The sequence below is a fragment of the Salvelinus namaycush genome, chromosome 16 (assembly GCF_016432855.1).
Source record: "Salvelinus namaycush isolate Seneca chromosome 16, SaNama_1.0, whole genome shotgun sequence".
Taxonomy (NCBI): Eukaryota; Metazoa; Chordata; class Actinopteri; order Salmoniformes; family Salmonidae; genus Salvelinus; species Salvelinus namaycush.
Window position 1 is genome coordinate 13782114 of NC_052322.1, and position 16444 is coordinate 13798557.

Genomic DNA, 16444 nt, shown 5'->3' on the forward strand with positions numbered 1-16444 from the left:
AACTTCGGGTCAAACAGAATAAGAGAACAATCGAGAGTTCTCTCGTTCTCATCCATTGGAAACACTGCGGTAAGAGCAGGACAATTCTGTTCCACGAGAGATGAATCCAATATTCTACATATATACAGATGTATACGCTCAGTGGAGGAATGACTTCATGTTTTAAACAGCCTGAGAATAGAAATAGTTGTCGGAAGAATCCAGCAGTGTGAGAGAAAAGTAGAAAGAAAGTCGAAAGATCCATGTTTGTTTACAAGAAGAGAAGCCGCCGATCCTGTACACACACACACACACACACGCACACATGCACACACACACACACACACAAACACAAACACACACAATTTACGCACATATTTACACACACACACACACGGACGCATTTCACTCACACATGCACACACAGACGCATGTTGCGCACATACGCACACACACATGCCTGCAGCGTGCGCACTCACACACAGACACTTCTCCAGTGACCTCCCCAATCAGGAATGGACTTTTTTCTTCTTCCTTTGAACACATCCCACAGGCCTCTGGTAAACAGCACAATATATACTGTATAGAAATTCTCCAAAATGAAAAATTAAACAAGCAAAGTCGTCATAATAAAACAAGCAAAGTCACCATAATACCTGATGTCCATTAAGTGTCCTTCATAACCTCAGCCATTGCAACATCTAGCTGGGTGCTACCCATTAGTGGTGCCCACGCAGAGGCACGTCTTCAACCTCAAATCACATCGCTCAAAAAAATCAGATGAAAGGCGCATACTGTATATTCCGTTAGAATCATGGTTTATATTTCTCAGAATGTCGGTGAACCGCCCGGTAACAGTCTGAAAAAGCAGTAGCAACAGTCCAGAAGAGCAGTCTCCATCCAGTCCTTGCTCCATACAGAAGCACCCCATCCACCTTCAAAAGGACCCTTAAGTCACAATAGCATCAACATATGGTAAGCCGAGATGAGGCCCTCCTTCTTCTCTCTGTAGCTGTGGCGGTCCGTGAACCTCCTTCCTCCTAGGGGTCAGGGCTCATAGGTCATCTTCATTGAGCTGGGCCAGGTTGCTGGAGCGCTTGCCGGCCAATGGACCAGAGACAGATACAGGAGGAGGTACAGCCTCACCAGGCAGGCCCCTGGTACTGCAGCCCTCTCCTGCGCTCTGCTGGGGGAGAGGAGGAGACACAGATTCAAATATGTTTACAACTTCATTAATAGATTTTATGAAATGTAGCCTAAATAGCTGTTTTTCCCAAAGAGAGGCATATGCCTCACTTTAGCCATTGTGTAAAGCTCTGGGGAGAAATCTTAGATGTCAGAAGATATATTTTTTAGGGGAATATAGGTCGAAACGTTAACGAATAAAGATGTTTTGCAAATGAGCTACTACGCTGAACAAAAAGATCCTTGCGACATGGGGCCTTGCATTGTCGGTGAGGACGGCGGAGCAATGGCACGTCAACGAGCCTCAGGATCTCATTCAAATTGCCATCGATAAAATGCAGTTGTATCCGTTGTCCGTAGCTTATGCCGGCGCATACCATAACCCCACCGCCACCACGGGACACTGTTTACAAGGTTAACATCAGCAAACCGCTCGCCCACATGACGCCATACACGCTGTCTGACATCTGCCAGTACAGTTGAAGCCGGGATTCATCCGTGAAGAGCACACTTCTCCAGTGTGCCTGTGGCCATTGAAGGTGAGTATTTGCACACTGAAGTTGGTTACGACGCCAAACTGCAGTCAGGTCAAGACCCTGGTGAGGATGACGAGAACGCAGATGAGCTTCCCTGAGAAGGTCTCTGACAGTTTGTGGGGAAATTATTTTGTGCAAACCCACAGTTTTATTCGCTGTCTGGGTGGCTGGTCTCAGACGATCCCGCAGGTGAGGAAGCTGGATGTGGAGGTCCTCGGCTGGCGTGGTTACACATGGTCTGCGGTTGTGAGGCCGGTTGGACATATTAACAAATTCTCTAAAACAACGTTGGAGGTGGCTTATGGTAGAGAAATTAACATGAAATGATCTGGCAACAGCTCTGGTGGACATTCCTGCAGCCAGCATGCCAATTGCACGCTCCCTCAACTTGAGACATCTGTGGCATTGTGTTGTGTGACAAAACTGCACATTTTAGAGTGGCCTTTTATTGTCCCCAGCAATAAGGTGCACCTGTATCATGATCATGCTGTTTAATCCACTTCTTGATATGCCACACCTGTCAGGTGGATGGATTATCTTGGCAAAGGAGAAATGCTCACTAACAGGGATGTAAACATATTTGTGCACATAAGTTAAGAGAAATAAGCTTTTTGTGCGTATAGAACATTTCTGGGATCTTTTATTTCAGCTCATGAAACACACTTTACATGTTGCATTTATATTCTTGTTCAAATCAAATCAAATCGAATTTTATTTGTCACATACACATGGTTAGCAGATGTTAATGCGAGTGTAGCGAAATGCTTGTGCTTCTAGTTCCGACAATGCAGTAATAACCAACAAGTAATCTAACCTAACAATTCCACAACTACTACCTTATACACACAAGTGTAAAGGGATAAAGAATATGTACATAAAGATATATGAATGAGTGATGGTACAGAACGGCATAGGCAAGATGCAGTAGATGGTATAGAGTACAGTATATACATATGAGATGAGTAATGTAGGGTATGTAAACATAAAGTGGCATAGTTTAAAGTGGCTAGTGATACATGTATTACATAAAGATGGCAAGATGCAGTAGATGATATAGAGTACAGTATATACATATACATATGAGATGAGTAATGTAGGGTATGTAAACATTATATTAAGTGGCATTGTTTAAAGTGGCTAGTGGTACATTTTTACATAATTTCCAACAATTCCCATTATTAAAGTGGCTGGAGTTGAGTCAGTATGTTGGCAGCGGCCGCTAAATGTTAGTGGTGGCTGTTTAACAGTCTGATGGCCTTGAGATAGAAGCTGTTTTTCAGTCTCTCGGTCCCTGCTTTGATGCACCTGTACTGACCTCGCCTTCTGGATGATAGCGGGGTGAACAGGCAGTGGCTTGGGTGGTTGTTGTCCTTGATGATCTTTATGGCCTTCCTGTGACATCGGGTGGTGTAGGTGTCCTGGAGGGCAGGTAGTTTGCCCCCGGTGATGCGTTGTGCAGACCTCACTACCCTCTGGAGAGCCTTACGGTTGTGGGCGGAGCAGTTGCCGTACCAGGCGGTGATACAGCCCGACAGGATGCTCTCGATTGTGCATCTGTAGAAGTTTGTGAGTGCTTTTGGTGACAAGCCGAATTTCTTCAGCCTCCTGAGGTTGAAGAGGCGCTGCTGCGCCTTCTTCACAACGCTGTCTGTGTGGGTGGACCAATTCAGTTTGTCCGTGATGTGTACACCGAGGAACTTAAAACTTTCCACCTTCTCCACTACTGACCCGTCGATGTGGATAGGGGGGTGCTCCCTCTGCTGTTTCCTGAAGTCCACAATCATCTCCTTTGTTTTGTTGACGTTGAGTGTGAGGTTATTTTCCTGACACCACACTCCGAGGGCCCTCACCTCCTCCCTGTAGGCCGTCTCGTCGTTGTTGGTAATCAAGCCTACCACTGTCGTGTCATCCGCAAACTTGATGATTGAGTTGGAGGCGTGCATGGCCACGCAGTCGTGGGTGAACAGGGAGTACAGGAGAGGGCTCAGAACGCACCCTTGTGGGGCCCCAGTGTTGAGGATCAGCGGGGTGGAGATGTTGTTACCTACCCTCACCACCTGGGGGCGGCCCGTCAGGAAGTCCAGGACCCAGTTGCACAGGGCGGGATCGAGACCCAGGGTCTCGAGCTTGATGACGAGTTTGGAGGGTACTATGGTGTTAAATGCTGAGCTGTAGTCGATGAACAGCATTCTCACATAGGTATTCCTCTTGTCCAGATGGGTTTGGGCAGTGTGCAGTGTGGTTGCGATTGCGTCGTCTGTGGACCTATTGGGTCGGTAAGCAAATTGGAGTGGGTCTAGGGTGTCCGGTAGGGTGGAGGTGATATGGTCCTTGACTAGTCTCTCAAAGCACTTCATGATGACGGAAGTGAGTGCTACGGGGCGGTAGTCGTTTAGCTCAGTTACCTTAGCTTTCTTGGGAACAGGAACAATGGTTGCCCTCTTGAAGCATGTAGGAACAGCAGACTGGGATAAGGATTGATTGAATATGTCCGTAAACACACCAGCCAGCTGGTCTGCGCATGCTCTGAGGACGCGGCTGGGAATGCCGTCTGGGCCTGCAGCCTTGCGAGGGTGAACACGTTTAAATGTTTTACTCACCTCGGCTGCAGTGAAGGAGAGCCCGCAGGTTTTGGTAGCGGGCCGTGTCAGTGGCACTGTATTGTCCTCAAAGCTAGCAAAAAAGTTATTAAGCCTGTCTGGGAGCAAGACATCCTGGTCCGCGACGGGGCTGGTTTTCTTTTTGTAATCCGTGATTGACTGTAGACCCTGCCACATACCTCTTGTGTCTGAGCTGTTGAATTGCGACTCTATTTTGTCTCTGTACTGGGACTTAGCTAGTTTGATTGCCTTGCGGAGAGAATAGCTACACTGTTTGTATTCGGTCATGTTTCCGGTCACCTTGCCCTGGTTAAAAGCAGTGGTTCGCGCTTTCAGTTTCACGCGAATGCTGCCGTCAATCCACGGTTTCTGGTTTGGGAATGTTTTAATCGTTGCTGTGGGTACGACATCGTCAATGCACTTTCTAATGAACTCGCTCACCGAATCAGCATATTCGTCAACGTTGTTGTTGGACGCAATGCGGAACATATTCCAATCCGCGTGATCGAAGCAGTCTTGAAGCGTGGAATCAGATTGGTCGGACCAGCGTTGAACAGACCTGAGCGAGGGAGCTTGTTGTTTTAGTTTCTGTTTGTTCAGTGTATGTCAGCGACAGCCATAATGTGGTTTGTTTTTCTGTTTACAATATATCAGTCACAACAACACAATGTGCAAATTCCACCATGAGAGGGAGAGGGAGAGAAAGAACAATTAGGCCATTGATCGGCATCTCTGACTTCCGTGTCTGGGTCAGGCTGTTTCCTGTTTATGTACCCATAGGCCCCATCCACCCTGAGTAAATACATAGACCAACTGCCTATAGTCAGAACAAATAGGTATGTCGGCTCCACTCGCTAAGTGCAAGCAGAGATGGTCTATACTTGATACAAGTGCATAGTAATAACAGAGGGTTGTGTAGTTAATGGTTGGTCTAAGGTTAAGACACTCAACAACGGCCTACAACAAGATACGATTTCTGGTTCTTCATCTTGTTTCAGAAAAAACTCCTCTACAATATTCCAAATTCTTTTTTTCATTCTGAAAAATAATTCTCTCTTCTGTTTCTGGCCAACAGGGGAAGTAGTAGCCTGACTATCATTTTGACGCAAATTCCTTCTTTCCATTCCCCCTGTACTGTACAAATGTTTGCCATTTACTAAAGCCTTTCATATTTTAATGAACATAAATGACCATATAAGAATGATCATTATTCCGCCATACAATCAACCGTTACTTATTATTTAGTCCCCCAGCAGTTTCTCCTGGTTTGTTTTCCTATTCATATTGTTGACGTCGGTAATAAATAAATAATCGGTCGGTAATAAATAATAAACAATAAACCTAAAGAGTAGATTGAGATGTATTGATAGGTAAATCATGTAATTACAGCATGCATGCTTTCCCATAATGGAGAATAGGTTCATAAGAAACGTTTTGTGTCCTTGCGTGTGTTTATTTCTGTGTGCTGTGTGCGTGCGCATGCTTGCGTGCATGTGCACGTGTGTGTGTCTGTGTGTCTGTGTGTTTATGCATGTACGTGTGTATACCTGTGTGCTATGCAGCCCATTGGACCCCGCTTGGCACTGCAGGGAGGTCTGGGTCTGAGAGTAGTGAGACAGACCAGACTGGTCAGTGAAAGCCAGCTGGACGTGAGATGGCGAGACTGTTGTCTGGGAGTTCCTACTGACCAGAGGAGACTGCAAACACACACACACACACACAACACAACTAAACATTAGATACTGAGAGTTGATAGCCAACAGATGATTGTTTTTTCTTTATTGTGGCATGAAAAAAAATTCTCATGAGATCTCAGATTATTTCAGATTAGGATTTAATTGAAGGATTCCTGATCCAGACATGTAGTCTGTAGAGGAGATGTGGTCTAACGTAGCCTAAGGGGTGGATGTGTTCACTCGGTCAGGCTTGGCTGGAGCACATTCCAGTCCGGCGAGCTAAACGGGGATGGCAGTGTCTCGTTGTTTGTGGTCAAACAGAAGCACAGTGTTTGGCCCCTGACTGCTGTAGGTCACTGAGGTGTATGTGTGTGTGACTGGGCCCTTTACCTCCGGCAGTATGTGTGTGTGTGTGTGTGTGTGTGTGTGTGTGTGTGTGTGTGTGTGTGTGTGTTGTCAATGTGTATATACAGTATGACCTTACCTCCCGGGGTGTGTGTGTCTCAGAGGGGCCCTGGAGGCCCGTTCCCTGACCCAACTGGCTGGGCAGGTAGAGGGTGGGGAGGGAGGTGTTGTAGGACCGGAGCCAGGGCAGGCGCTGGCGGTCGATGGAGGCTGAGGAGTGGGGGCGCAGGGGACTGCTGGCCGAAGACAGGGGGGCTCTCATGCTCCGGCCCAGGCTGTTAGACTTGTTGGTACCCTCTCTGCGCTGGTACTCGATGGGAGACTGGAGGGCTGGGTGAATTCATGGTACAAGACAGAGAGAGAGGATTTAGACCAGGCAACATGTCATTTTGGGACACAATGTTTGTCAAAATATTAGCATTGGTCTTTGTAGTTTTATTGTTTGTGTAAGTCGCCTTGGTACTGAACTGCTTTTGGTTGACATTACTGCTCAGTGCTCACATTGCATCAGGCCAAACGTAAGACATGTGACTAGTAAAGATTCCTGGATGTTGTGTTTTGCCATCAGTATGTCTCCAATTGTACCGTTGAGGAAGTTGAAAGGGAAAGGAAAGTGAAAGGGAGGCTGTTGTGCAACTGAATGCATTCAACCGAAATGTGTCTTCTGCATTTAACCCATTTAACCCAACCCCTCTGAATCAGAGAGGTGCGGGGGACTGCCTTAATCGACATCCACGTCTTCAGCACCCGGGAACAGTGGGAAAGGCCAGACATGAGTAAAAGTAAGTGGGTGTTTACTGTGTAGATCTTGTCTGTCTGTGTCTCCTGTCCTACCATTGAGGAAGTTGGCAGCATGGGGTTAGATATGAATCCTGAAAGTAAAGCTGTTGTGTTTTTCTATCAGTATTTCTCCCATCCTACCGTTGAGGAAGTTCCTCTGGGTCTCCAGGATCTGTCCCACATCGTTGACCCAGGCCCTGCAGACCTCTGGGGAGGCGGCTTGTAGCACGTATCTCACCACAGTCCCGTCAGCCCCCCGTGAGGTCAGCACCAATCGGCCCGCCTCCCCCTCCACCGGAGCCTCCACCCCCAGACAGCTCAACTGGAACACAGCACAGGTGTATTCAGTAGGGTTGCAACTTTCCCAAAATGTCCGGTTGTAAGATTCCCAGAATGAGGACGGAATAAGCAGGGAATTCTGAATTACGAACCAGGACTTCTGGGAAACCTACACATTTTGGAAAAGCAACCCTGCACTGTATAAAAAGAAGAAGACGTTCATTCAATAGACAACTGTAAGGCAACCAGCTGTAATAAGATTGTGAGTTTGCAAAAAATGTGGGCATATACACTCTTGGGAAAAAGGGTTCTGCGGCTGTCCCAATAGGAGAACACTTTTTGGTTCCAGGTAGAACCATTTTTGGTTTCAGGTAGAACTCTTGGGTTACATCTAGAACTCTCTGTGGAAAGGGTTCTACATGGAACCCAAAAGGGTTCTACCTGGAACCAAAAGGGATTATTCAAAGGGTTCTCCTATGGATACAGCCAAAGAACCCTTTTTAGTTCTGGATAGCACCTTTTTTTCTAAGAGTGTAGCTGAACCAACATACATTCTCAAGTTGAATTGAATGTTCACTCAACTTTGAATTTATTCTACTTTATTTGCATACTTCCCAGAGTGCCTTGCCTTTCGAGTGAATTGTAGTTACCACCCATGACTTTAATGCTTTTCATTGATGTAGCCTTGAAGTTAGTTTCTAAATGAATATATTATCTTTAAAATTAAACTCTTTATGAAAATACATTACATATATTATAGGGTATTTCTTTGAGGGCCTAGTTATACCCTAACACAGTGGTCTGAAACTCCTGGTTTACAGGCCACATCAAGCCTGCAAGTCACATTATGCTGGCATGCCATGTGTAGAGACTATTGGAATCCAGTCAGTGAGGATATTCAACAATTGGAACTTTTAATCGACCGCAACCTGCATTCACAATAACTGACGGGGTAGGGATAGGGAAGATTGATATTGAAACAACCCAAATCAAATAAACTGGAACAGCCATCTCAGTAACGTGTGCAATAAATCGAACTACTAACAGATTGGATTACCGTAAAACTTAAATTAAACATAGAGTCTCAAATAGCCGCCTGTCACTTTTTAATAACCGGGCAATGGCACAAATTTCAACAAATAAAGGCCTGTTTCAAATAAATGCCATGTCTAAATGAATTATTTACGAAGTTACCATGAGGTTTAATGTTTGATTTGTTACATTAAATACTTCAGTAATGAGTAGAAAATGACAGAAATCATACATTTTGGGGGGCAAGTAAGAAACTGCTAGCTATTGGCTACTAACAGCTGAGAACTGCTAGCCAACTGGCAAGCACAAAACCATTCAACAACTTCGGGAGTACAGACCCCTAGATATCAGCCGATTGCCCTCTAGTGGCGAAAGGAAGAACTGCCGAAAATGCACAGTCGAAGACTGTAATGCTTATTCTGTCAAGGAAATTATTTATTTTTAAAAAATGTATAGAGGCATACTAAGACAAAAAAGAAACATGGCACAGTGTGTAAATGATAACACATTAGTGCTGAAAATTAAGAAATTGATTAAAATGCTGTAAGTGATTGCTGGAATTAAACAATGAACTATGCAAATGAGCAAACAAAAGCTGTGTGCATTAAGGAAATAGACGTCTGGCTCAAATAGAAGTCTGTCTCTGATAAGCACCTGTTTTGTGTGATTAAAAGGTCCAATGCAGCCATTTTATCTCATTATCAAATCATTTCTGGGTAACAATTAAGTACCTTACTGTGATAGTTTTCAATTAAAATGGTCAAAAAGAAACAAAAATAGTTAAGAAAAGGGCAATTTATCAAGCAAGAATTTAGCTAGGACTGTCTTGGAGTGGTCTGAGTGAGGACGGGAATACTGAAAATGAGCTATTATTAGCAGAGAGTTTGGATCTCTCTATCTTATTAACAAATATTCCGCATGGTGATGTCACCATGGAAGGCCAACACTCCATCCCACCAAACAGGAAGGAAATTCAGGCGGTCTTTTCAAACAGCTCTTACACTAAACAGGCATTGTTATCATTTTCACAATTTCACAGTATTATTCCAACCTCATTGTGTGGAAATATAAAACACAGGAAAAACTCGTTTTTAACTCAATTTGGCCTTTAAGCAAATAAACACTCAGGCTATTAATTGAGGTTTACAGTACTTTCGAAAAATGTATGTTATTTATGTTTGTGTAGAATAAGATTAATCAACCAATCAAAGTACATGCAAAAACACAGGTATTGAAACAAACAATTCTGAAAATCAACCTGCAAGACAGCATGCTGGGAAATACAATAATGATGGGTGCGGTTTTGAGTTGTTTTGAGCAAACATGAATTTGTAATTTTACTCAACAAACTTGTACAAATTCAGCTTACTTCGAGTAGAGTTTGTGGAGTAAACATACTTTAGCACAAATGCATGCATTTCAAACGGAATGTTCCAGTAATGTTACATCCACCATTTTTATTTGAACGTTCCTGTAACGTTCCATCCACCGGGAACAAATCACATCTGACTACCATCTGGTGGAAGGAGGAAGACATCCTGGAGGGGGGGGGGTCATTAAATACCTCACCAATAAATACCTCACCAATAAAACAGACACAGATGCTTTTAAGGCTTCCAAGAACACTCAAGAACTTGTACACAATATTAGATTTGGAGAAACATTGTGTTTGTTAACATCAGTTATGCAATTCATTATCTGGGACTGAAAGAAGTTATGTAACAGTGTGTTTAGATTCCTTATGGTAAAAAGCCTATGCAGTTAATGCATTCAATCTAACCTGAAATTAGAAAAGAGGAGAAAAAAATGTGAAAAGAAGAGAGACCTACCTTGATGCTGCTCTTGAAGGTGTAACCAGGAAGTGAGAATCCTTTCTTCCTGTCGATTGGCTCGCTGAAGATGACCAGCTGTTCAAACAGGAAGACGCGCCTCTCCTTGGCTCTGGACAGGAAGCTGCTGTCCTGTTCCGCCACTGTGAAAGTGTCTTGCTGGAGCAGCTTCCCCTGCGCTGTGATCTTACCCTGGAGATGAAAGAGAAGGATGGAGGGAAGAGATACAGGGTGAAAAGAGAATAGGGGTTTATTACATGGCTTACTTATGGCTTGCAGCAGTATTTTGAAAAACTCTCCTTGAGCCTCCAGCCAGTCCACTTAGTTGATGTTTTCCAGAAGTAGCTGACCTGATTCAAATGGTCACCTAATCACTAAGCCCTTTCATTAGTTGAATCAACAGTGCCCGTTCTGGAATACATCAAATACATTGACTGGCTGAGCCTGGGGTTACTCGAGAAGAGGTTTGGGAAACACTGGCTTACAGTACAATATTTTGCTTGTGTGAGAGCTGTATTTGAAAGAGAGAGACCTAAGTGCAGTGCCTTACCTCGAAGCCCTGCAGACGTCCCACGTTCATCATGTCGTTACAGCGTTTGGGCACAAAGCACATCACCTCTACCGCTTTCTGTGATGGTGAAGGAGAGAGAGAGAGAGAGTGAGAAAGTGATTTAAATCAAGCAACTACTGAATACAGGTTGTTTGACTAGAGAGAACCCTTAATAGCGCAGAGACAGCGTACAGCCTCACACTTGCCTCTCGTAATCACCTAGTCCTAAATAGTTTATATAGTAGATGAATGGTAGATACAGTGTAATAACAGCATGAGTTGTATCAGACGAACACCCACCTCGAGCTCCTCTGTGTCCATCCCGGCTTTGGTGTAATACTTGAGGAAGTCCTATTCACAAAAACACAGCATGGAGTCAGGAGCGTTCAAGGTTTACTAGTCAATGTTATGTAAGGTGAAGACATCTGGGAGATGTTTTGTTAGTTTGAATACCAGAGAGAGGTACAACAGGCACAAGGTTGGCACCAGGTAGATGTTCATGACTCAAATAGCCACTCATCTTTTATGTGCATTCCCACATTGAATTCGACCTTATCGTCGTGCAGGTTTACGTGCCCGTCTGTGTGCGCGTGCGCATGTGTCTGTGTGTGTTACCTTGAGCAGCAGCTGGTACTTCATGATCCTCTGGACTGGTTTGATCAGCAGGTCGTTCAGCTGTAGCCTGTGACCCAGATGTTGCCTCAGCTCCTGATAGGGCCAAACACACACAGTCATTCTCATGAACATATACACTCAGGTCCAAAATTATTGGCACCCTTGATAAAGATGAGCAAAAAAGACTGCATATTATTAATTATACAAATACTGAGCTGTAGTATATTATTTTGTACTAATACAATTGTAAAAAAAAAACAAGGAGATTTTGTGGTTGGTCCGGCAGGGAGCCTAGTGGTTAGAGTGTTGGGCCAGTAACTGAAAAGTTGCAGGATTGAATACCAGAGCTGACAAGGTTCAAATCTGTCGTTCTGCCCCTGAGCAAGGCAGTTAACCCACTGTTCCCCGGGCACCATGGATGTGGATTAAGTAATACATTTTTTGCTCAAAAAGATAGGGGTCTAAAGTTTTGGCACCCCTGTTTCCAATACCTTCAATCATGTTTATGTGATTGGAGAACACATTCGGAGGGATCTTAGATCTTAGATCATTCCTCCATATAGAATCTTTCCAGATCCTTGATATCCTTCGTCTGCGCTTATGGACCACAGGTTTTCAATGGGGCTCAAACCCAGAGACTGAGATGACCATTGCAAAATGTTGATTTTGTGGCCAAATGATCATTTCTTTGTGTATTTTGATGTGTGCTTGGGGGTTATTGTCTTGTTGGAAGCTCCGCTTGTGGCCAGGTTTCAACCTCCTGGCAAAGGCAACCAGGTATTTGGCTAAAAGGTCCATGTTCATGATGCCGTTGACCAGGACCAATGGAAGCAAAATAGCCCCAAAACATCGCCACCATGTTTTACAGCAGGTATGTGGTTCTTTAATGCATATGATTCTTCTTTTCAATGCCAAAGAGCTCTATGTTTCTATTTTCTGACCATTGCACGGGTTCCAATCCAATCCATGAAAATAGAGCCCCAAATTTGGGATACACACAGAGGCATTACTTCAACCATATACTGTGTCCTCAATATGACTTAATGTGGCCTACAGACACATTACCACACGTCAGGATGACATAATATTACCTTCACCTAACCATACAGTCGGAAGTTTACATACACTTAGGTTGGAGTCATTAAAACTGGTTTTTCAACCACTCCACAAATTTCTTGTTAACAAACTATAGTTTTGGCAAGTCGGCTAGGACATCTACTTTGTGGATGACAAAAGTAATTTTTCAAACAATTGTTGACAGATTAGACAGATTGTTTCACTTATAATTCACTGTATCACAATTCCAGTGGGTCAGAAGTTTACATACACTATGTTGACTGTGGCTTTAAACAGCTTGGAAAATTCCAGAAAATAATGTCATGTCTTTAGAAGCTTCTGATAGGCTAATTGACATCCTTTGTGACAATTGGAGGTGTACCTGTGGATGTATTTCAAGTCCTACCTTCAAACTCAGTGCCTCTTTGCTTGACATAATTTGAAAATCTAAAGAAATCAGCCAAGACCTCAGAAAAAAATTGTATACCTCCAGAAGTCTGGTTCATCCTTGGGAGCAATTTCCAAACGCCTGAAGGTACCATGTTCATCTGTACAAACAATAGTATGCAAGTATAAACACCATGGGACCATGCAGCCGTCATACCGCTCAGGAAGGAGACGTCTTCTGTCTCATAGAGATCAACGTACTTCGGTGCGAAAAGTGCAAATCTATCCCAGAACAACAGCAAAGGACCTTGTGAAGATGCTGGAGGAAACAGGTACAAAGTATCTATATCCACAGTAAAACGAGTCCTATATCGACATAACCTGAAAGGCCGCTCAGCAAGGGAGAAGCCACTGCTCCAAAACCGCCATAACTGCACATGGGGACAAAGATCGTACTTTTTGGAGAAATGTCCTCTGGTCTGATGAAACAAAAATAGAACTGTTTGGCCATAATGACCATCGTTATGTTTGGAGGAAAAAGGGGGAGGCTTGCAAGCCGAAGAACACCATCCCAACCGTGAAGCACGGGGGTGGCAGCATCATGTTGTGGGGGTGATTTGCTGCAGGAGGGACTGGTGCACTTCACAAAATAGATGGCATCATGAGAAAGGAAAATGATGTGGATATATTGAAGCAACATCTCAAGACATCTGTCGGGAAGTTAAAGCTTGGTCGCAAATCGGTCTTCCAAATGGACAATGACCCCAAGCATACTTCCAAAGTTGTGACAAAATAGCTTAAGGACAACAAAGTCAAGGTATTGGAGTGGCCATCACAAAGCCCTGATGTCAATCCTATAGAAAATTTGTGGGCAGAACTGAAAAAGCGTGTGCGAGCAAGGAGGCCTACAAACCCGACTCAGTTACACCAGCTCTGTCAGGAGGAATGGAACAAAATTCCCCCAACTTATTGTGGGAAGCTTGTGGAAGGCTACCCGAAACGTTTGACCCAAGTTAAACAATTTAAAGGCAATGCTACCAAATACTAATTGAGTGTATGTAAACTTCTGGCCCACTGGGAATGTGATGAAAGAAATAAAAGCTGAAATAAATCGTTCTCTCTACTATTATTCTGACATTTCACATTCTTAAAATAAAGTGGTGATCCTAACTGACCTAAGACAGGGAACAAGGCATAGCATTATTCCCATAGCCTATCAATGTGACATAATATTACATTCCTACAACCACCAATCAACGTGACCAAACTTGACATTCCCACAATCACATCAATGGGAAATAACATTACCACAAGGGAGTCTGCAGAAATGTAATTGCTTTTTCAAACGAGAGTTACAGTTAGATAGCAGGGATTGAGGATGGACTTAGCTGTGTTTGCTAAGAGATACTCACCTCAAAGTAAGTCTCGATGTACTCAGAGACGATGTGCTCTGACTTGGGTTTGTTCTGACAATACACCACATACATATGGAGACGCCTCTCCTGTAATACAAACAGTGAAATCACCCTGTATCAATTTACCATGTCATAAAATATACAACACTATCCATAATTGCTTTAGATTCAAAATAGGAGTACATGGCTACTGAAAACATCTCCTGCAACAGAAAATCAAACAGACACATTCACCTCGTAGCAATATATCATGTCAGAACAAAGCTGTACATAACACTATCCTCAACTGTTATGAACAGAAGGAACTTATCATTCAAACTATTGAACATATTGTGTTGTAGGAGGTGCATGACTCAATCCATGAGAGGAAGGAAGCTACAAAACTTAAACAGAATGCAAATCATCCTCATTAGAGAAAACAAACACACTCTCTCGCTCTCTATCTTTCTCTTTCTCTCTCGCTCTCTATCTTTCTCTATCTCTCTCGCTCTCTATCTTTCTCTATCTCTCTCGCTCTCTCTCTCTCTCTATCTCTCTCGCTCTCTATCTTTCTCTATCTCTCTCGCTCTCTCTCTCTCTCTCTCTCTCTTTCTCTTTCTCTCTCTCTCTCTCTCTCTCTCTCTCTCCCTCTCTTTATTTCTCTCTCGCTCTCTATCTTTCTCTATCTCTATCTCTCTCGCTCTCTATCTCTCTCGCTCTCTATCTCTCTCTTTCTCCCTATGGTCAGTTTAGTGTGACTAATTGTCAGACAGCAGAGAGCAGCAGAACTACGAGTGGTAATAGGTGTGCTGTGTGCATGGGTGCGTGTGTGTGAGAGGGGTAATGGAGCAGCAGGTTATGTATAATTTACCCACAATGCTGTCCTGTTATCATCCATGTAACCAGAGCGTTTTACAGCAAAGCAGGTTGGCTCTACCTTCGACCTAGCAACTAATCTGGAGCTCTGTAGACGAGACCAGACCAGCACCTGAGTAGGATGTTTATGGGCCCGGGGCCTGTCATGAATAACCACCGCAGTGGATGTGTTGTTGTGTACAGATCATTACTCTATGGGGAGGGACGGCTATGGTAGTGCCAGCGAGCGAAATCCGCTGTTTTGTTTTTGTGTGATGGGGGAGGAGGGGGGGGGTGTTGTTTGTGTGCGTGTGTGTTCGAATGCATGTGTGTTTGCGCATGCATACGTGTGTGTGTACATGGTGGTGGGTTTGTGCGTGTATATTTGTGTATGCGTGTGTATAAGGTACGTTGTTGCCATGGCACCGAGATGGCGGCCTTGGAATTTACTGTTGCTAATTTAATCGGTAAGTAATTATTGAGGGTTTTTCATATTTATTTTTTGCACAAATGGTTTTGTTTTTGAAAGTGTTTTGAGAATAGACCACGAATATTGAACAACTCTGGTTCATAATAATAAACTGGATGATAAACACGACTGCTTCTGCATCAATCAACACATCTGAGATCCTACGCTGTTCTCAGACATTTCCAAGAAAGATGCTCTCATTCAAATGAGGACAGCTATTACCACAGACTTCAAGGCTTCCCTAAGGACAGAGGGCTTGTTTTCGTAGGAGCAGTGATGTACGGTGAGGTCGGTGGCTGAGTAGGCACTAGCTATTATCAAAGCCAGATTTACTCTCAAATAAACCTTGATGAAGCCCAAGTTCACCATACAACAGATATCTCCAACCACCAGAGTGACATAGGCTATTAACCGAAATTGGCAAACACACAAATAATATTATTATGTGAAATATTATTACAAACACCTATATAAAAATACAGTCCTAAAGACATTTCCATATATTTTGTTCCTCGACTCCTTTTCATTGTCGTGTTCTGGATTTTTCTTTCCTTGGGTTGGATAGTGATGACATTATGGTCACTTATGGCTAGCGGGTTCCAGATGGCAGGAACACAGTAGAAATGTGACAGATTGGTAATGACCAGGTCAAGGATTGCTTCTCATCTTGTTGGTTGATTATCCATCTGAGTCAGGTAGGAAATACACTGCACATATTGCAATTGTGGAAAGGAAGGCAAGGGAGGCGATATGGTCTGACCTTAACCACTATGCACTAGTTTGTGATGTCAAGCATGTCAGTGGAAACTTTGTTTTG

General features: G+C 43.7%; 1 protein-coding gene across 1 annotated transcript in view; it reads right to left on the minus strand.

Annotated features, from left to right (window-relative positions):
* Positions 1–369: 369 nt before the first annotated feature.
* Positions 370–16444, minus strand: part of LOC120061000 (rho guanine nucleotide exchange factor 25-like) — a 33788-nt gene continuing 17713 nt past the window's right edge. Inside the window, exons 4-12 of the mRNA XM_039010469.1 lie at positions 14322–14411; positions 11467–11559; positions 11152–11202; positions 10852–10929; positions 10302–10493; positions 7303–7483; positions 6461–6711; positions 5848–5997; positions 370–1165 (exon numbers count right to left, since the gene is read on the minus strand). Coding sequence (XP_038866397.1) covers positions 1034–1165; positions 5848–5997; positions 6461–6711; positions 7303–7483; positions 10302–10493; positions 10852–10929; positions 11152–11202; positions 11467–11559; positions 14322–14411 — 1218 coding nt within the window. The 3' untranslated portion in view covers positions 370–1033. The remainder of the gene's footprint in view (positions 1166–5847; positions 5998–6460; positions 6712–7302; positions 7484–10301; positions 10494–10851; positions 10930–11151; positions 11203–11466; positions 11560–14321; positions 14412–16444) is intronic.